General features: G+C 37.5%; 1 protein-coding gene across 2 annotated transcripts in view; it reads left to right on the top strand.

The window, feature by feature from the left end:
- The window catches only part of MIB1 (MIB E3 ubiquitin protein ligase 1), a 42,178-nt gene that overhangs the window by 11,340 nt on the left and 9,765 nt on the right, over positions 1 to 21,073 (top strand). For both annotated transcript variants that reach the window (XM_053396410.1, XM_053396411.1), the window contains exons 8-15: positions 444 to 588; positions 1,815 to 1,948; positions 2,837 to 2,944; positions 4,327 to 4,524; positions 6,303 to 6,454; positions 16,467 to 16,599; positions 18,481 to 18,567; positions 19,875 to 20,036. In XM_053396410.1, coding sequence (XP_053252385.1) covers positions 444 to 588; positions 1,815 to 1,948; positions 2,837 to 2,944; positions 4,327 to 4,524; positions 6,303 to 6,454; positions 16,467 to 16,599; positions 18,481 to 18,567; positions 19,875 to 20,036 — 1,119 coding nt within the window. The remainder of the gene's footprint in view (positions 1 to 443; positions 589 to 1,814; positions 1,949 to 2,836; positions 2,945 to 4,326; positions 4,525 to 6,302; positions 6,455 to 16,466; positions 16,600 to 18,480; positions 18,568 to 19,874; positions 20,037 to 21,073) is intronic.

Here is a 21,073-nt window from a genome sequence, read left to right as displayed (position 1 = left end):
TAGATTTTAATTTAATGATTATTCTGCACATTTCTAGCTTTCATCTTTGCCTATTGTTACGATTCAAGCAATAGTGGTGCCTTTTCCCACATGGTACTATCAAAGTTTTGGACTATAACTCCCATCAGCTGCAAACAGCATGGCCAGTAGTCAGGGATGATGGGAGTTGTAGGGGGGGGGTTGTTTTTGTTTTAAAAACTCAGTTTCAATTAATTTCATGAGTCTACTACCCTAAGTTAGTCATGTTCATTAATTTCAGTGCATCTACTCTGAGTTGGGCTTGCATTAGATACAACTCATAGTCCAAACCTTCTGGAAGACAGTAGACTGGGGGAGGCTAGGGTATATTCAGCTTGATTGAAAATATAGTATGGGATGTGACAATCTGTACTTACAAAGCTGTAACATAATAAATGTGTTTGACTGTCTTGTCTTCAATGTAGACTTTAGGTAAAGTTGGAAGGGTCCAGCAGATCTATTCAGATAGTGACTTAAAAGTAGAGGTTTGTGGAACTTCTTGGACATACAATCCAGCTGCTGTGTCAAAGGTAGCATCAGCAGGCTCCGCTATAAGCAATGCATCTGGGGGTAAGTTAGAAAGTTAGTGTCTACCCGATGTGAAATTATGAAAGGTGTGTTATCTAAGAGAAAAATATTTAGTGAAAGTACTACATTAACTTTCAGGGAAATAAAATTTTCTTAATGTAAAACAGTTCTGTCAATTATTCTGTTTCCAGAGGAGAGTGGGAGGATAATTGGGTGCTTTTACTTTATACATGAATTGATTTTAGAAGATATTTTTGTTGTATGGTGTTCTAAATTGCTTCAGAAGAATAAAAAAGCAGGTTGTGGATATAAATAACATGCCTCCTTAGAAAAAGCCCTGTTGAAGTCAGTGGGGTTTACTTCCAGGTAATCATTTGTAGGACTGCAACCTTACTAGGTCAGATGCACCTAAAATGTTCCATCAGTAGTAAGCACTAGACAGTCCACAAGATGGTGCAAGAAAGCTTGTAGGCAGTTTCAGTGGAAGTAATTCCTTGCATGTTCTCAGTCAGGCTAATTGAAGGCCAATAAACTGAAATTTAATCTTGGTAAGACAAATTCTGTGGGTGAACCACTGGCAGCTCAGACAAGTCAGGTGCCATTTCATGTCTCAGCTGCGCTCAGCTATACACCTATTTCTAAACTCTCACAGTCTGCTCAACTTTAGGTTCCTTTAGAACCTTCCTTTTCTTTTCTTTGGGGAGTAGAAGTGAATGCTGTCCATAGAAAAGAATAGAGAAATCCATAATTTTAGAGTTAAGTGGGAGGAAACATACTGTGCTGCTGTCCAGCCACACCTAAAGGTAGGAGCCAAAGGCAGAATTCTCTGCCTTTGCCATTCATTCTGAACACTCAATGAAATGAGTGTTTTCTTATCTCTATTTCCTCAACATTCTGTAAGTCATGGAATCTCACAGGGCTATATGTGTTTTTAAATGTACAGTCCTATAGTTCTGTATGCCATATGAATACCCTCAGTATATAGAAGTGCTGCTGTATTGTTTGCTGGCCATGTTTTACTTCTAAATGGATAGGCACTTGACCCACCCATGTTCACTACTAGAGGGAATGATTCTTAATATTTAAGTTATGTAGTGGTGGATCTGTTTTTGCCGCTATTTTTTCTGGAGCAATTTGCAACATTTTAAGTAGATAATTTGTTTGGTTTACGTGTTTTTGAGTTATAAATACACAGAAGTTCATTCAAGTGCAACACAACATTCAGATATTGTGATTTGTATTAAAATAAATTGTTGCAATATTCACAGAGCGCTTGTCCCAGTTATTGAAGAAATTGTTTGAAACTCAAGAGTCTGGGGATCTTAATGAAGAGCTGGTTAAAGCAGCTGCTAATGGAGATGTAGCCAAAGTGGAAGATTTGCTTAAGAGACCAGATGTGGATGTGAGTACTTTATGTTTTAACTGTTAATGCAAAAAGATACTTCCAATTCCTTTCTAGGTTTTTCTTTTTTAAATGGCACTTCTCAATGGTCAAAACAAAGATAGGCCTTTCTTTCATGATCTTTGCAGCTAGAGCTATAATGGCATTGAGTGAAAGGAAGAAGTTTAATTGTACAGTGCTTAAAAGGGAAAATCAGTCCAACTCTGGTGTTCTTCAGCTTGTGGCTTTCATTAGTTACCTGTACACTGTATTGTTGTCAAAAGCTTTTTTATATTGTTTCAACTCACCCAAAGAGGAAGTTTTATCCTGAAATATTTGTTATAATTATCCCTTCAAGTAGCTAGGATTTGGGTGGAATGCCCTGGTTCATCCAAGAGAAGAAATAGGGAATTATGACATGTAGCCTTCACCTGATTGTATCGCTTTGGATTTCCCTGTAACTTGGGATCTACAGATACACATTTAAAATGTCTTGAAAAAGTAGTTGTATTGGTACTGTTTTAATAGATAATAATTTGTCAGAATTTGATTCGAGCTAGCCAAATGACTTTAAGGATGATCATTGATACCCCATTCCATAATCCTTTGGAATTTTTAAAATTTTAATTTAAACCTTAAATTCTTTAGTAGATTTAAAGGTCTTTATAGTGCATTACTTTAGCTAAGCTGGTAAGTGAAAGAGATACTGGAATTTGAAGAGACAATTCATCAAATGACAGGTATTAAAATGTGTTCAATACATTTTTTGTAAAGTATGCTAGATTATTTACCTGTCATTCAATATTGAATTTGTTCTCTAGTTTGGTGCAGTTCTTGAGCATATGCACATATAATAAATGTATGCTGTATTTGTAAGCTGCCTTGACTTGATTTCTCATGTATTTCCAGGTGAATGGGCAGTGTGCAGGACACACAGCTATGCAAGCTGCTAGTCAGAATGGGCATGTTGATATTTTGAAATTGCTTCTGAAGCAGAATGTGGATGTAGAAGCTGAGGTATTTAAATCTTTAATTTGTCAACTAAATGCTACTAATAGAAGTCACTTAGTTTTACATAATGATTTTAAACTTTCAGATCAGTCATTTATAAATGTTTCTGGCTAAAGAATATTTTTACTTTTTATGACTCCTTCTTTTATTGCAATCTGTTTAATTTGATTGTTTCCAGTCTTTTTAAGCAAAAACACCATAGCCTTGAGGCATCTTAAAAGACTAACAGACATATTAATTAAACTTTTGTGGACTACTATCCACTTCCTCTGATGTATTCAGTATTATCCTGAGTTGCAGGTATGTACATATATGCCTGTACCTTGGGGAGAGAATTGTAAACAGTGAGGTCAGAAGGAAATGAAATGCAGAATAATACAAATTGTGATAATTACATAGTTTAACAGTGGCCATTCCATATTGTGATAGGGACTGCACTTTCAAGTGAAAAGGCACGAAACCTGTGTCCTGCCGCTTGTGCTACCCTACTAAACCCTAGAATTCTGCCCTAGTCTTTGCATTGTAGCTTCACTAGACTATTACATGGAATAGTTGTACATTTTAACAGCAAAATAACTGGTGTTATGCAGAAGTAGTGCAATTTGTGTTGTTTACATCTTGCCAAAATGTCACATGGACTGTACTTTATACAGTATTCTCATTTATTCTTTCTCTAACTGTTAGGATAATTGTGATGTTTTATGCCATTGCAGCATTTTGCTTTGTGGCTATTTATTTATTTAATGAAATATTTATAAACCTCTCTTTCAGAAGAAATATATAGGCAGCATACAACCTGTACGATATAATAAAAACAGTAAAAGTATCCATAAAACATAAATAAAATATCAGTAGATATTGGTTGGTTCAGTAACGAAATTCATGTTGTGAAGACCTGTATAAGACAGTTTTGCTATTGGTATAAAGGTAAAGGTAAAGGTACCCCTGCCCGTACGGGCCAGTCGTGTCCGACTCTAGGGTTGTGCGCCCATCTCACTTAAGAGGCCAGGGGCCAGTGCTGTCCGGAGACACTTCCGGGTCACGTGGCCAATGTGACGAAGCTGCTCTGGCGAGCCGGCACCAGCGCAGCACACGGAAACGCCGTTTACCTTCCCGCTATAAAGCGGTACCTATTTATCTACTTGCACTTAGGGGTGCTTTCGAACTGCTAGGTGGGCAGGAGCTGGGACCGAAAGACGGGAGCTCACCCCGCCGCGGGGATTCGAACCGCCGACCATGCGATCGGCAAGTCCTAGGCACTGAGGTTTTACCCACAGCGCCACCCGCGTCCCTTTTGCTATTGGTATAGAAAGTGCTTAATCATGAGCCAGAGTTATTGTCCAGTGCAAGAGTAATATGACTAATTCCACTGAATGTTGATCATTTAGGACAAAGATGGAGACAGGGCTGTTCACCATGCAGCTTTTGGTGATGAAGGAGCTGTAATAGAAGTTTTGCACAGAGGCAGTGCAGATCTCAATGCTCGCAATAAACGTAGACAGACACCACTTCATATTGCTGTTAATAAAGGTCATCTCCAAGTAGTAAAGACATTACTGGACTTTGGTTGCCACCCCAGCCTCCAGGTAATTTAAGCTCCTGTTTATTATTTGTTTTGATACAATAAAATGTATGTAAACGTGGAGTTTTTGAATGTACATAAATAACATTAAAGTTATAAAATGGGATCTGCCTCCAAATTTCCATATAATTGTTGGATTTGAGCAGTTTTTCTTGCTGTATACATTGATATGTATATGGAAATATATGCAATTATGACCTTAAACATGCATTATAACATTGATCTATGCAATCATAACCTTGATTTGTTGCCATTATTTCTTCGATTTGACTTGAACATGTTACTATCAGTTCAGTTGTTGATCTTCTGTGGTGTTTAATAGTTTAGATCATAGACAGACAACTTTTGTAATCTCGGGGATCTTCTGCTATTGATTGAAACAGTATGTCTCAAATTTCAATGAAGTTGGTTTCCTCTGATAGTAAGGGCTTCATCGTTAATAGAGTGCATGTATGTTCAGTGATAGCATGGTGTGTGTTGATGTATTACATTGCAAGATGTTATCTAGAAATCTGGAGTGCAATGGTGCAATCTGGAGTGCAATCATATCGGTATACTGATGGCACCCAACGCTCTCCCATCAGATGCCAGGAAGGCAGTGGAAACTCTTAGTCAATGTTGAGAGGCTGTAATGAACTGGATGAGGGTGAACAAGCTGATCTGGAAATGGGTGTTCAACCTCTTCTGAATGGGATAGGTATCACCTTATCAGGTTTACAGTCTGGGAACACTTCCATACACAGCTATGCTCCTGCAGGCCAGTAGCGAAGCATTCTTTGGTATATGCTTTGGTTATGTCGACATTGGACTATTTCAACACACTATACAAGAGGTGTCCTTTAAATAGTGTGTGGAAACTACACTTAGTATTTACAGATACTACAGATACAATTTCCAAACAAATGACAAAATAACTATTGGAATTCCTCAAACATGATGGAAATGTATTAGACATTTTCATCATACCTGGTGTTCTTTTAATATATGGTTGGTCTCTACTTACATTTTTTATATACAGTGGAACCTTGGTTCTTGAACTGCCTAGTTGACGAACAAATTGGCTCCCAAACACTGCAAACTTGGAAGTAAGTGCTTTGGTTTGCGAACCAAATGTCCGACACAGCTTCCACCTGAGTGCTTTTGAGTGCAGCCAATCAAAAGCCACGCCTTGGTTTTCGAATGGTTTCAAGAGTCGAATTGACTCCCGGAACAGATTAAGTTTGAGAACCAAGGTTCCACTGTAATACATGTTGCTATTCAGATGAACCTTACAAAGCGGTTTACATAGAAACAGTAAGCATAAATTAAAATTGTAGAATGAAGCAGCAAAAAGAAGCTACAAAGGGGAAAAGTTATATTGAAAGTTGTATTTCTCCTCCCCTCAGGTCTAAGATAGGTATTGAGTAGTCTACTGGAATAGTTTAGGAGAAGTCAGGACCACTTCAGCTGAAATATAGGGAGCTAGATGCTAGATGATGGACTGCTCTCCAGTCTTTTCTATCTTTTCCTCCTCCCCTCTGGGCATGATAGTCATTAGATAGCCCAGTGGTGGTTATTGGAGTGGGGAAAGCAACCTCAGCTGAAACATGGGGAGCCCTCTTAAAAGATCATAGTATTTTATCAAAAGTCACATTTTGCATTGATCAAGTTAACATTCGTGTTTTTATATTCTGCATAGATGTAATCTTTATATAACACAAAATACTAAATGGAACTTTTGCATCAGACGTTTTCTTTGCAAATATGCAGTATAAGCAGGAATTAACTAATGCCTATTTTTAGGATTCTGAGGGCGACACACCCCTTCATGATGCAATAAGTAAAAAACGTGATGACATCTTGGCCGTACTTTTAGAAGCTGGAGCAGATGTTACTATTACAAATAACAATGGATTTAATGCTCTCCATCATGCTGCACTAAGAGGAAATCCAAGGTACAGTAAACATTTGTTAGTTCCTAAAGTTCAGCAAGAAAAAAAAATAGATTTCATTGTGGGAAAGACTATACATTTTTTCAGATGCAAGTTTCATTTGTACATTATGGCTTTTCTGTTGCTAAGTAGTTTAAATGTTCCCAGCAGCCCAAGTGAGCACTGCAGAACTGGTTTCAGGAGTCGAATAGACTCCTGGAACGAATTAAGTTTGAGAACCAAGGTTCCACTGTAATATATACTGCTATTCAGACACAATGCAGGGCCTGTGTACATGTGTGCAGTTTATATTATGATATGTTTCATGTGTAACTGCATTTGTATTTCCATCCCACCTCAATCCTTTATTTTTATCCTGTGTTGTTAACTGCTGCCCATGTTTATCTGATTGCCACCATAATTCCTTCTTTTTGGACTCTGATAATAGCCATCATGTGGGGCTGTTTAGGCTACCAGTACATGGCTATAACATATTATTGTGTTGAGAATGAAATTGTATTCTCATTGCTTAAAAATTCAGGTAACTGAATAGGTCGAGAAGTGATATATTTGAGGCATGCTGATAGAAACCATGAAGAGGATTGATATAGAAGAGCCTTGGAATGAAATAGCTAGTAACTGATGTATCAAAACCATGACACTGGTCCTCAAAGTTAGAAATAAAGGCACATTTCCCAAGTATTAGAGTTGCATAAGAAAATGCTTCCCAGCACCTCAATCCTCCACTAATCTCTGCTGCCATAATTCTGCAGCTCTCAGAAGGCTGTAGGTACACTGTCGTTTACAGTGCCACCTGTTGGTAGATGCCACTGCAAAGTAGTGTGAAGACAGCCTAAGAAAAATATATACTAGAAGAGATTATATGGGACCTGCACTGTGCAAAACAGCATTTAGAAACTTTTATAGCTTTGGATGGCCTGCTGCCCTGCTCTTGAGCAGGAGATTCTATGCCCCTATATGGTGGCTGGTGATAGAACTACAAAGAGACCTTCCTCTGCATATCTTAAGGTCAGTAAGGATGGAGGTTGGCAGAAAGAAAGGCCCTTAAAGAAAGGCTTTAAACACTAATATGAGCACCTTGAATTGGGCGCCTGTAAATTAACTGGCAGCCACTACAGCAGTTTTAAAACAGAGGTTATAAGATAGAATCCCAGTCAGTAATCTGCTGCATTTTGGACCTATTGAAGTTTCTGAATTGTCTTCAAGGACAGCCCCAAATTGAGTGCATTGCAATAGTCCACAAGTTACAGTAGCTAAATAATTACACTAGCAAGATCCTTATATCATTAGTTATGTATTCACTGAGTTTTATGCACATCGACCCTGTAAAAATGTCATGCTTACATTATGGGCCCAGAGTTGGGATAGTTGGACCCAGTGGGCAAGAAATAATTCAGGACATTTTGCTTGGCATAGACAATCTCTGCATCTGTGTGGTGCGGCCCTCATTTTTTATTTAAAAAATATTAACCATTTGTGTATGACTTGTGTGTGTGTGTGTGCGCGCGCTACTGTTCAGAGAAAATGAAAGCAATATTTTAACTATGTTGTAAATGTATTGTTTCTTTGCTGCACAAACTCACAACAATGTATTTCAATAGAAACAATTAGTTCATTTCTCCCATTCTAATTTGGGTCCTATAATTGTATCCTAAAAAGTGATGTTTAAATAAATGCCAGGATCATGGCATTTAATATTTTTCTATAAATCTTAGCATTTCTTAGAAGTATAGCTTCGCTTTGCATGCTGGTTCCTGGAGAAGAGATTGTAGTTGCTTTGCTCCTCCTCTGGTTTTCTTCCTGCTGTGAATTTAGGCATGGTTTGGCTTAGTTCCAGACAAGTCATGAGCTGTAACAAAGTTTATCGAAGGTTTGAAGCTTGTGATTTGTCAAGAAAGAGAAACTATGAGCCTGGTTTCAGATGACATGTTAAACCAAACCACATTTTAGTTCACAGCACCAGCATGACTGGCTAGAGAAGCAAAGCAGCTACAGTCTTCGCTTCATGTGCTAAGTCTTAGTCTGTCTTAGTATTATGTGCAAACCAGGTCATAGTTAATTTAAAAGTGAATGCTCTTCATGTCTGCTCAGAACTTAAACTCATTAAGCTCAGTCGGATTTATTTCCAGAAAGAGGTACTTAAGTTTACAGTGTACTTAAGTTTGCTTAATTTGTTCCCGTTGCTTACACAATTACTTTTTATCTGGACACCGATTGCTTTCCCAAAGCTTTAGTAAAAGCTATTCTACTTACCTTGTACTTCTAGTCATGTGATAACTATAAAATTAGACTGCTTGCAATGCTTTCCCCTACTCTTCTTTGAATTTATTAACAAGCTTATCAACTCAGTCTTAGATCCTACTGCTTCATCCCTGGAGTACTGCCATTACAGTGGTACCTCGGGTTACATACGCTTCAGGTTACATATGCTTCAGGTTACAGACTCCGCTAACCCAGAAATAGTACCTCAGGTTAAAAACGTTGCTTCAGGATGAGAACAGAAATCGTGCAGCGGCGGTGCAGCAGCAGCAGGAGGCCCCATTAGCTAAAGTGGTGCTTCAGGTTAAGAACAGTTTCAGTTTAAGAACGGACCTCCGGAACGAATTAAGTACTTAACCCGAGGTACCTTTGTAGTTAGTTTCTCCAAACTATGACTTGATCTATAATAGTTGCATGTTAACCGTATCAATTTGATCTGATTTAATAGGATAGTTTTTGATCCCATAATGCCCTTGTGGAAGAGTACTACTATCACAGATTCATCTCATCTTAAGCTTTTATAGTGGTGCTTGATATCTGTATTGGCCCTTTGGTGTTGAAAAAACACTCTAGTTTCATTTTTGTAGAACACAATAGAAAAGAGGTCTTAGTGAATGCTTGCTACTCTTTAAACTTAATTTGAGTTGTACAAAGATAGTATTAAAATAGAGGAATTGTAGCACAAATATATTTACATGTATTTTGCGTTTATTTTATGAGAACTGACATACATTTACTCTTTTTTAAAAAAAAACAGTGACATAAAGAAAGAGGAACTGTTAACCTCAAATTCATATTGATATACAATAAGAATGGGCGGATGAGACACAATTTCCAATATTGTGGATTTTGGTTTGGAAGTGAGGTCCCTACTATAAGTTTGCCAGGAAACGATGCTGGTGGACAGTTTTTGATAGTTTGTTTGCATTCATGTGCTTGACTGCTTTCTAAAAGCCTTCTTTTTCTTGAATATTATTTCCATTATTAACATACCTTGTTGATGAAAGCATTTGTCCTGTAGTGATCAATACATAGCTACAGCTGGTTGAAGGGGACCAAATCCATTAAACAAGTGATTTGGTTCCATTTTACCAGCTTTAGCAAAGCATTGAAGTTTAAGAGGCATACAATTGTTTCCATGTTGTGTTCATTAAAGTGTTATTGTGTGAATACAAGAGCTGTATGCAGTATATATTCCTTTTTAAATTTACAATTTTCCAAAGTTTCCCTAAATGGCTCATCTTTCTATAATAAAAAGTTCAAAAAAAGTGAAACTCCAAATGTTAAACAATAGGAGAAAACACTTTCGTGGCTTGCAATAGTTGGTTTTGTTCTCTTTGTATGCTTTTTGTGATCGTAACTTCTAATCATAATAGAAGATTCATAAAAGAAGATTTTAAGTCATGGCCTTAAAATTGAATGTTCTTGTGAATGTTGAACTATTTAATACTAGTAATGTGTTTCTCTTGGCTATCGGGTATCATATTTATCTCCCAAGGGGATTACTTCAGTTAAAGAGAATACTATTTTTATATTAGTTTGCTACTGCCACATTTAATTACAGCAGCTGTTGACAGAGAACTGATTACGGGAAGGTGAAGAAGGAGCAATGTTAGGTTGCTGGTGGTGTTCGACAAATGCTTCTATAGTTGTACTTTGGAACAACCTTGGTTCATATTTCCGTGTTCTATTAGGCCTTTTCTGTAGTAATGTTCATTCAATATAGAACATCTGTGTGTGTGTGTGTGTGTGTGTGTGTGTGTGTTTACATAAACAGTTCTTACCTCTCCTTGTTGTTTCAATTATAATACATAACCCTTGATATCAGAGTTAAAAGTGCATACACTTTTGATTTTGAAGAAATGTCAGTACATGCAGTAAATCAATATGATATTTAAAGGCTTACACTGAGCCAGTCGAAAGGAAGGGTAATATTCAACTTATATATTAATAATGCATACATTAAATGTATCCTGCCAGCTTTGTTGCAAAGTGCCCTGGTGGTGATGTGATTTCTGTAAATATGCACTCATTCCTTGTTATTAAATATAGAAACGGCACATATTTGGCTTAAACCTTGAGCAGCAATAAAACTGGTATCTATTTTTATCAGCTATATGGAAACTGTTGTACAGGTCCAGCTGCTCGAGTGTTCTTTTGGATGGCAATAGTTTCATGTACTGGCTATATCAGGATAAAAAGTGACCATGGAAAGAAGCATGGTAGCATTTGATAATGTCAGCATCTGTTATCCTTGTCAGTCAAATGGTTGAGATGTTTGAGTTACAACTGTGTCAGCAGATGTCCAGAGTTCAGCTTGTGCTTAGCTAGAATTCAACAGCTGACCTAAGTGATGGGGATGACATTATAGTGTGGCTATGTTCTAAGAGAAACAAGACTTTACCGAGTTCTATGCGATTTTGATCTAAGGTTTGTTTTGCTGCTTGTTTACAATACTGGTGCAGGAAAAGGTGCAAAGTCTGACTCATGTTAATGCTCAATTTTAAGAATGTGAGCCTTCAGAAGTTAATCTTTAATTTGTTGCTCAGGTGCCCTATTTCTAGAAGTGAGCAGTGCTTCATAGAAATAAGCAAGGTTTGATTCCTTTGCTGCTAGTGAATTCTGCTCTTAGATTATAAATTGGTTGATTATAGTGTTAGTTATAATACCAGTGTTGCTTTACAAACTATCTTTAAATATTGGTTGCTGGCTAAAACAAAATGTGCTTCCAACATACACAAAAACCATAACTTTCAATTTCAAATCTACATAATGAGAAACATTCACATCTTTAATATAATCCAAATTTTAAAACTTTTGATATTTTTAACATTGCTCCATTTAGTAACAGCTAGAATTTGATTTTGAGAATCTGTACTACTTAGGAATTGTTTGATATATGAAATGGTAATATGAGCTGAATTAATATATGTATTATGAATGTTTCTTCAAGGCTTCAGCTCTTGTTTTTTCAGTTTTTACCTGGTTCTTGCAGGTAATAGTTTAGGGGTAGAGCAAGCATTTCATTTCTTAACTCTTCATCAAAAAACCTGTTTAACAAATAACAAGAAAATTTCATATTTTGTGGTTCAAATTTTGCCTCATGATATTCAGATTTAATCTACCATCTTTAAATTTCTCAAAACTTTAATTAGCAATCTTCTGATTTTTGAAAACAAGCCTTTGGGAACTAAAGACATCTGGTTGCTGACATATGAAAGCTTTACACATGAATTGAATGAGAATTTAGATATGGCTGCTTGCAGCATAAGCAAGTATATGGTGCCTTTTGGCCCAGATGTCCTTGTGCCATAATATCAAATCCACTTACCCTGAGTTTTCAGCTAAATAATGTTTTTTTTAAAAGGTTATGACCCTCAATTGATTAGTAGTGATCTTCTCACACCTACATGCTTACACAAGTGTCGTGTTTTTATTGTTTATTCTAGTGATGTTGTTTTTATTTTCTTAGGATAGATTTAGGGTAGAAAATAAAGTGTCTGCTTCTACAACCAATATTGTTCTGACAATGAAGATATATGCAACACTTAGACAAATGTTAATGTTTCACAAATTGTACTACTATTCACCTGATCCTTTCACCCAAATACGACTAAAGTGGATTCCTCATTCTTTGATCAGCTTAGTTCAGTTTTCTTTTAGTTGTAGTTCATACCTGCCAAAAATACATACTTCTTTACATTCCATAATATTGTATCTGCATATGGGTACATAAAGAAGTATGTGCTCTGGACAGGTTTTAACAGCTTCTAATTGCCGGTTGAAACTGAAAACATTTTTTCTTTATCCTAAAGTGCAAAATAATTATTCCCAATTAATTTCAGGAACTGGTTTTTGTTTTAATCTGCTGGTGAAGCTAAAATTCACGGTGTAGTTTACCTGCACAGTAGTTTAAAGCATATTAACAGTCATTGTTTGTCTATGAGGATTTCAAGTACTTGTCTGGACTTCCGTTGCTTCTTACTGTCAATTAAGCTTGCATATGAAGAATAATCTGCCTTCATCAAAAGTTGGCTGTACCAATTATATCCATGAAATGGGATGTTGTACTCCACTTTGAGCTTGGTTTGCTGGCTGTCTGCATCCATATTTAATTCTGTTCATTCTAGAGGTTGAAGGCAATTATCCAAATAAAATGGAAATGATTTTCTTTGTAAAAAAAATCCCAATGCTAGTAGTTTGTTGTAGCTGCCACAATTTTTTTTATCGAGTTATTGAAGATGATGCTGAGTGCAAAATTCAAAGCGGGTGACGGGAAATCTTTGGCCTATAGTTGGCTCTAGTTCACGCATTGTGAGCTGGTCCTTACTGAACATTTATGAAATAGTTAAGTTCATGCAATAGTTCCTATATTTGCAATACAGAGTCATTTGCCAGCTTACTACATTTACTATATCAGATATATTGCAATATTTAGCCATCTAATTAATTCCATCTCTTTCTATTGAATCTGTTAGTGTGGCATAGAAATTACAAGATCAGGTGGCAAAAACCTATAAAATTTGTTTGTGGGGTCAGCTATTTTTTAAGAGGTGAAATGTACAAATAACAGTTTTGAAAGATGCTTAATTGCATTTGTGACATTGATTCGTGATCTGAACAAGGAAATAGGTTCTCATAAGTATTAATTTAGAGAAAATCTTGAGTAAAACATCTAAATGGTAGTCAGGCAAGAGAAAAACCATGTATGTTCAATTTCTGCAGCCCATGACAAAAAGCTAGTGCAGCTGATAGAGAGCAAATCAGAGCCTAGCAGTAGCTAGCACAGTAATACAAGGAGGAACAGCAATGCAGCATAAGAATTATAACTTGCTTGTTTTCAGATTTGAACTGGATTGTAATCATGCTTAAGAATAAAATACCTTTAATGTTCTCTCTTAGTAAAAGTGTTGTGCAGTTAATGCATTCCCATCCTTTTTCCTTACTGTAATAAAATGGTCACAAAATGCTAGCTAGATGTGGTTTGAAAGGGAGAACGAAGTGATGCATTTCTCTAAAATTAATACTTTTAGAAATTGCTTAGATAGCAATGGATGCAATGTTCTAAAATACAGCTAAGACAAGATTTCTTGTCAAACAGGTACCTGTCTATGGTTTTTAGGTTAAATAGGATTTTTCCAAATTTACTCTTTACAGATGCTTGATACTTAAACACACTGGCAATAAGTGTTACCTACAATAGAGATTAACAAAAACAATCTATTAAATGATACATGCAGACAGGAATCTTTTAAACATGTGGAATAATTTAGGACTTCTAATGCTCTGTTACCTGTAAGCTTATCATGCAGCATTTGCAGTTGGAAGAGAGGTAGTGACCTAGAGAGAGACATCAGCAGCAGCCATCTCATCTTGAGTGTTCACTCTATTCGCTGATTCAGCTCTTCGTTATGTGGGAGGGGGAGCAGTGAGAAGGTGAAAGTGAATACATATCTCACTTTCTAAAATAGTTATATCTAAAACATAAACAGGAATTTTCATAGGTATCTGTTATGTGGATGCGTGGAAACAAGTTTCTTGTGGCTGCAAGACTGAAAGTAAAATATCCAGGGTAAGGCTGCTAGGAAACCCAAAGCAGGACAAAGTCTTCTTGTTTGTCAGTTGAAAACAACAACAAAAAATGTTCACGAAATCTTAAAAATTAAGCATGCACCTGCATCACCCCCCCTTCCCAATAAAGTATTTCCCCCTTCCTTCACTTCAGATGTTGCGCTTCGTCTCTCTTCTTCCTTGGGTTTCAGTTTCCAGCCAGATTTGTTGTAGCTATTTCCTGTCTTCAGATGTCGAATAGATGTTGTTAAGGTCAGGGCTCCCACATACATGCTATTTCGACTGGATCTATTTGCCTCTCAGAGTGAGCGAGCAAAACTGTTTCAGCTTTATAGGCAGCTAAGCATTCAAAACATCCACTCCCAGGCAAACAGACTCTCTTCTGCCTCTCTCTTCCCTGACCATATTTAGTCAACCATTGCAAAAAATAGTATCTCGGCTGTTGGTTGCAGTTCCAGGGGCAGAGCGTGCCTCTATCTTTCTTTCTCTATTGATTGTTCATCCTGCAGTCCCAACAGTGCTCAGTCATTTGTGCTGATATGTTTTTAGCAATGTCAAATAAAGTGAGGTATTCTGTTTCTACTTAGGTTTTTCTAGATTTTTTTTATCTTGAATTCACAAGCCTCGAGCATCTGTGACTCTGTTTTGAGGCATTAGACATCAAAACGAGGGGAAAGATGCTGAGAAAAAACTAAGGAATATGCAGCATTTAAATGTAATGCCATTTTAGAAATACTTCTGTGTGTGAAAACAAATTAAAATTTGAAGAATTGAACCTAAATCTGTTAATAAGCAAGATGGAAAAACTGTGCTTAGTTTTATTTTAAAATCTTTCATAGCGCAAGGGCAGTTGAGCTTAGGAAATACTGCAGTATATCTTATGAATAGTGAAAACAGCAGACAAAACAATATATTAAACGTGGCTAAAAATATGGTATTTCCTATTCATCTCTTGATAAAATACCATATTGCAAGCAATTAGGGGCGGGCTCCAATCAGATGGACCTCAAACAAGTAATTTCTATGCAGCATTCCTGTAATCACAGCTCTCCATTTATGGGAGGACTGCTGAAGGGAAGGGTGGTTATTGCTGTTGCAGGAAACTCCAACATGCAGCATTCAGAAAAGGGGGTAGAGAGGATGTGGGGGACAGCATCCCTTATTAAATGTTTTAAAATATTTGAAAGGAATAATGTGTTGGAAATACAATATGTAAGTGCAATATAAAATAATTGACAAATAAGAATTATTTAGCCTTAGCTATATCCTTGGTATTACCTGTACATGCCTTTTTCCATGTTGCAGCCTGCAAATGTCAGATGGATGATAATTAGATAGATAATGGGCATTCTCTCTGGTGGCACCCCATGTTTGGATTCTCCTGCCTAGCTCCCTCCACTGTTTAAATATATTAATTAAATATATGTAAGGTATAACACACATACATTTCCTTTCTGTACTCCCCTAGCAGCACCTTCTGTTCTAACCAAAGTACTAGGTTCCATGTATGTTCTTGGGAAATTATCATAGTTTAAAAGCTGGGGAAATTTTCTAAAGAAAAAAGCAGTGGAGCACTGTTGCTGCCATAGAATCTTGTATCTGAATTCCATTCATATAAGTTAATAGGAAGAAAATATGTAGTGTCAGTCTAGCAGATTGAAGCACACCAGGTGGTACATGAGCTGCATGAACATCATTCCTGAATGTGAAGTAACTTAATCACAAGGAAGAAGCTGAGATTGAGGGCAGGGTTGGAAGTAGACATTCTACATATGTACTTCTGTGAAAAAAGAAAGTATTTTCTTCAGGCAACCCCATATCACTGCATAATTAGGACATTGGTGCAACATCACCTTCATGATAAACGTTGGGAAGCTGTTTATAATTTATTACTTCTGGAATATAATAATGTCCTTTTTGCATAGTTCTCTTGGAGCTTGAAAGTTAGGATGAAAATTTAGTAAAATTCAAAGAATCTTGCTAAAGTGATTAAAAATAACTTACTCAGAAAAGAATCCCAACAGATTTTGGGAGTATGTGGATGCTAGAGTAGGCACAAAGAAAAACAGGAGACCTTTTGCATGAATGGATTTCCATTATGGAAACCGGTGGAATTGCCCAATATCTACAACTTGACCATTGGACCATTACAGGATAATATACAGTACTTTATATTTTATTTCAGTGCAATGAGGGTGTTACTGTCTAAGCTCCCAAGACCATGGATTGTGGATGAGAAAAAAGATGATGGCTATACAGCCTTGCATTTGGCAGCACTTAATAATCACGTGGAAGTGGCAGAACTCTTGGTGCATCAGGTAAGGTTTTTTTAAAAATATACTTTAGCAATAATTTTTAAAAAAGATATCTTCAAAACAGTTTTTCTATGCCAGTTTGGCTTTTAATGAGTTAGATCATTTGTACATCTTACCCAGTATTGTCTACTCTGTCACTGACTTTCCATGGTGTCTGGAAAAGTTCTTTTATCATTGCCTGATATTTGAGGCAGCTGTGGAAATATCAGAAGTTGAATCTAGGATCTTTTGCATGCAAAGCATGTATTCTTCTAGTGAGCTGTAAAGGAAAGGTAAAGGGACCATTAGGTCCAGTCATGACAGACTCTGGGGTTGCGGCGCTCATCTCACTTTATTGGCCGAGGGAGCTGGCATACAGCTTCTGGGTCATGTGGCCAGCATGACTAAGCCGCTTCTGGAGAACCAGAGCAGTGCACGGAAACGCCATTTACCTTCCCACCGGAGCGGTACCTATCTTTCTGCTTGCACTTTGACGTGCTTTCGAACTGCTAGGTTGGCAGGAGCAGGGACTGAACAACGGGAGTTCACCCCATGGCGGGGATTCGAACCGCCAACCTTCTGATCGGCAAGTCCTAGGCTCTGTGGTTTAACAGAGCTGTGACCATAATCCATGCAACACAGGTTTGTTTGTAGAGGTAGATCAGTGGAAAACACACATATTCTGAGGGATCTGTTTTGCCAATTCTGATATGACGAAGTCACATTTTCTACGTTATATTAGTATATTTTACGATGACCCTGATTTTTAGTGGTTAACATTTTTGTAAGAACATAAGAAGAGCCTGCTGGACCAGACCAATAACTCATCCAGTCCAGCATCCTATTCTTACAGTGGCTGGCCAGATAGATGCCTGTGAGAAACCTGAAAGCAGGATTCAAACACAAGAGCCTTCTCCCCTCCTGTGGCTTCTAGTAACTGCCATTGAGAAGCATTGCTGCCTCCAACTGTGGAGGCAGAGCATAGCCATCATGGCTTGTAGCCCTTAATAGCCCTCTCATGTTTTTGTTTAGGATTTTTTGAATCCTCTTTCAAAGCCATCCAGGCTGGTAGCCATCAGTGCCTCCTGGGGAAGCAAGTTCCAGAGTTTAACTGTGTGCTGTGTGAAGAAGTACTTTCTTTTATCCGTCTTGAGTCTTCCACTTTGAGGTTCATTGGATGTCCATGAGCTCTATAATTATAAGAGAGGGGGGAAACTTTTATCTACCCACTTTCTCCAGGCCACTGTCTCTAAACTAAAAAGTCCCAAGCACTGCAACCTTTCTTCACAAGGAAGTTGCCCAGTCGCCTTGATCATTTTGGTTACTGTTTTCTGAACCTTTTCTAACCCCTGCAATATCCTTTTTGAGGTGAGGCGACAAGAACTGTATTCCAAATGTGGTCACACCATAAATTTGTATAACTGCATAATAATGCTGGCAGTTTTAATTCCTTTCCTAATTATCCCTAGCATGGAATTTGCACTTTTCACAGCCAACACACACTAGTTAGCCTTGCTCCCCCACTCCATTTTACCAGCTAGTCCCAGTGTAGCTTAAGTTGCCTTTATTGTAAGCAAGTGGAAAAGTTACTAACTGAATGTCTAATCTAGTAAGACATTTTGAGGGTGGTTGCTTACATTAATTCCATTTGCAAGTAGTGTTATTCTCTTATGTATAAATTGGGTTTTAAAGATGACTAATGGAAAGATCTAATGCAGTTTTCATGTCACATGATCAATATTTAATGTATGCTATTATAAATAGTTAGATATTCATTTGGTTTTAGCCTCATGAACTAATATGTAGATGAAATATTTTTTGGCTTTTGGGACCAAGAAAAGGTCCAGTTCAGGATTTCTTGTTGGTTTTAATGTTAATAAGTAACAATTGAAACATCTCTTTCAGGGCAATGCTAACCTGGATATCCAGAATGTAAATCAACAAACTGCACTGCACCTTGCTGTAGAACGACAGCACACCCAAATAGTGCGGGTAAGGTACCAATAGTAGACCATAAGGCAGTTTCTCAGACTGTAGGTTACAGTTGCACAATTGGGTGCTTTTTTCTTTTACCAGGCCACAAGCACACAATTCCTGTTGTGTGGACCCTGCAATATATATGCTTGCTCATTCTCTCTAGTATATATCATTCTTAAATTCTGTTCAAACACATACTGTCTGTTGCTATATTAACATTAAAAAAATGAAATATACACTTGCTTTCGATATTCTCGCTAGTTCTATTGTAGATTGAAAAGTAGGGTACATTGATTTATTTGCACAACAACACTTCTGAATTATGCCTTGTGGCTGTCCCAGAGGAGAATTCGGGATGACATAATCCCAAGGCTTGTTGTAGCTTGTTCCTATCATGCTAAGCAATGGTGTAGTGCAATGTCTGAACTGAGCTTGTACATACATTTTCACAGCAAACTTGTCTTTTGCCTCCATTTTATCCCAACTATATTAATATTCCTGAATTTGGAAATAGGGAGGCATAAGCGGTGATGTCAGTCAAATGAAATAAATATATATTTACAATATCACTGAATTGAAGCAGCTGCTGATAGAACACTCTTTTTGTTGTGTCCCAATGGTTGCATGAATGGAAGACAGCTTGTGCCACCTATCTCTTTGCCTCTTCCCTCTCTGTAGCCCTTGTATTTCCTGATAAGCCTCACTAAATAGACTCCTGAATAGTGGGAGGTGTGGAAAATCTGAAATCAGATGGGGGAAACTTGTACAGTGCAGTCTCACTCCTCCTGTACATTGTGGCCTGCACTGTTCTGGAGCCCTGTCCCCAACCCCATGGAGAGACTTTGGAGGGGGTGTTAGGCTGCAGCGAAAGAGGAAGAACAAGTTTGGTTGTCTGAGCTGCCTTCTGGTCATGCAACTATAATAATAATATAATAATAATTTATTATTTATACCCTGCCTATCTGGCTGCATTCCCCCAGCCATTCAACTATTAGGTGCAGCCCATTCTTATCAGCTTGTTACTTAACTCTGACATATCAAATTGTATGCTAGTTATATTTCTTGAGATTAAAATTAGATTTGGTAAAAACGGAGTTTAAAGTATACAGTGGTACCTTGGGTTACAAACACCTTGGGTTACAGACTTCACTAACCCGGAAGAGGTACCACTGTATAGCGTAAAAGATACAAATAAGTCTGAACATAATTAAAGTGACTTTGCATGGCAAATTTATGTGCTATTGTGCACTTCAGAGTTTCTAATGTGTCTGTGACTCATGTGAGAAAAGAAGTGTTCAAAATGTTGAATTGTTTCTCCTCAGCTTCTAGTTCGTGCAGGTGCTAAACTGGATATTCAGGATAAAGATGGGGATACACCCCTTCATGAAGCCCTGAGGCATCATACTTTGTCACAGCTTCGTCAGCTCCAAGACATGCAAGATGTGGGCAAGGTAGATACTGCTTGGGAGCCATCGAAGAACACAGTAAATAATTTGAATTTATTTATTTCTTCTCTACTATACTTTCTCTCTGCAGTATGTTGCAAGATCCTGTTGTGTTTTGGACTGCTGTCTGTTTTCTGAAAAGCAATTATTTAAAGATAATATTCCATTATAAATGCCAATTGAGAATTAGTTTGACATATTATCATGGACAACTTTGGTAGAAAAACTTTTCTTTAAATCCCCAAATATTTCTGATTTTGGTAATCAGCTTATATTTCTTTTTTTAAAGTTCATAAGATGTCATTTGAATTAACAAGCAGTAATCCAGAACAAAAATGAGCTACATGATTCTAACTTTTCAGTTGTATGCTTTGTACTAAATGATAGAAACTGACAATAGAATTTATATTTATGTTTTAGATAGTGTTTTGAGCATATTTGTCTGTGTGGTTGTGTATACAAGGAAAGTGAGTTAATTTTTATTATTCAAGTAGTTTCATTGAGGCAGAACAATAGGAAAAAATAACTGCAGAGAAATTAGGTGATTTTTATGGCAGTAGTGTTAACAGCAGATGAGGGTTAAATTTTAACTTAAAAATATGGCAAATGCCAGAATTGTGCTGAGTTGCACATGAAGGGTTGGTATGTGGGATGAATGGCTTGGTACAAAAGAACTGTCAACATCATGCATCATATCCAACACCAGTGCTCCACTAGTGCAGTGGACTTTCCCAATGGGATTTCTTCCTCTTCTCATGTTCTCTGCAGCTCCCCATGCATACTCAAAATCAGCTCCGTGGGGTAGGAGGACTCTAAGGAGCAGATTTAGATGGTATGTGGGGAGAGGGAGAGGAAGGGCAACACTTCCTGATCCAGAAAGCATTGAGAGAGCTTTAAAACCTTGATGCCGCTGGACTGTTAGATGCCCAAATTTATCCTTTGGGCTCTCTTTGGGAGTACACATTGCCTCTGTGCTTCCCCCCCAGCTCTCACAGCAAGTGAGCTGCTCAACCGGAGCAAAACCCGCCATCCGCCATCTTCTGGGGCAACCTGGTAGTCCCACTCACTATGCCACT

Source organism: Podarcis raffonei, chromosome 7 (genome assembly GCF_027172205.1).
Source record: "Podarcis raffonei isolate rPodRaf1 chromosome 7, rPodRaf1.pri, whole genome shotgun sequence".
NCBI classification, from domain to species: Eukaryota; Metazoa; Chordata; class Lepidosauria; order Squamata; family Lacertidae; genus Podarcis; species Podarcis raffonei.
Note: the sequence above shows the minus strand (reverse complement) of the source record. Positions and strands in the feature narration are given on the sequence as shown.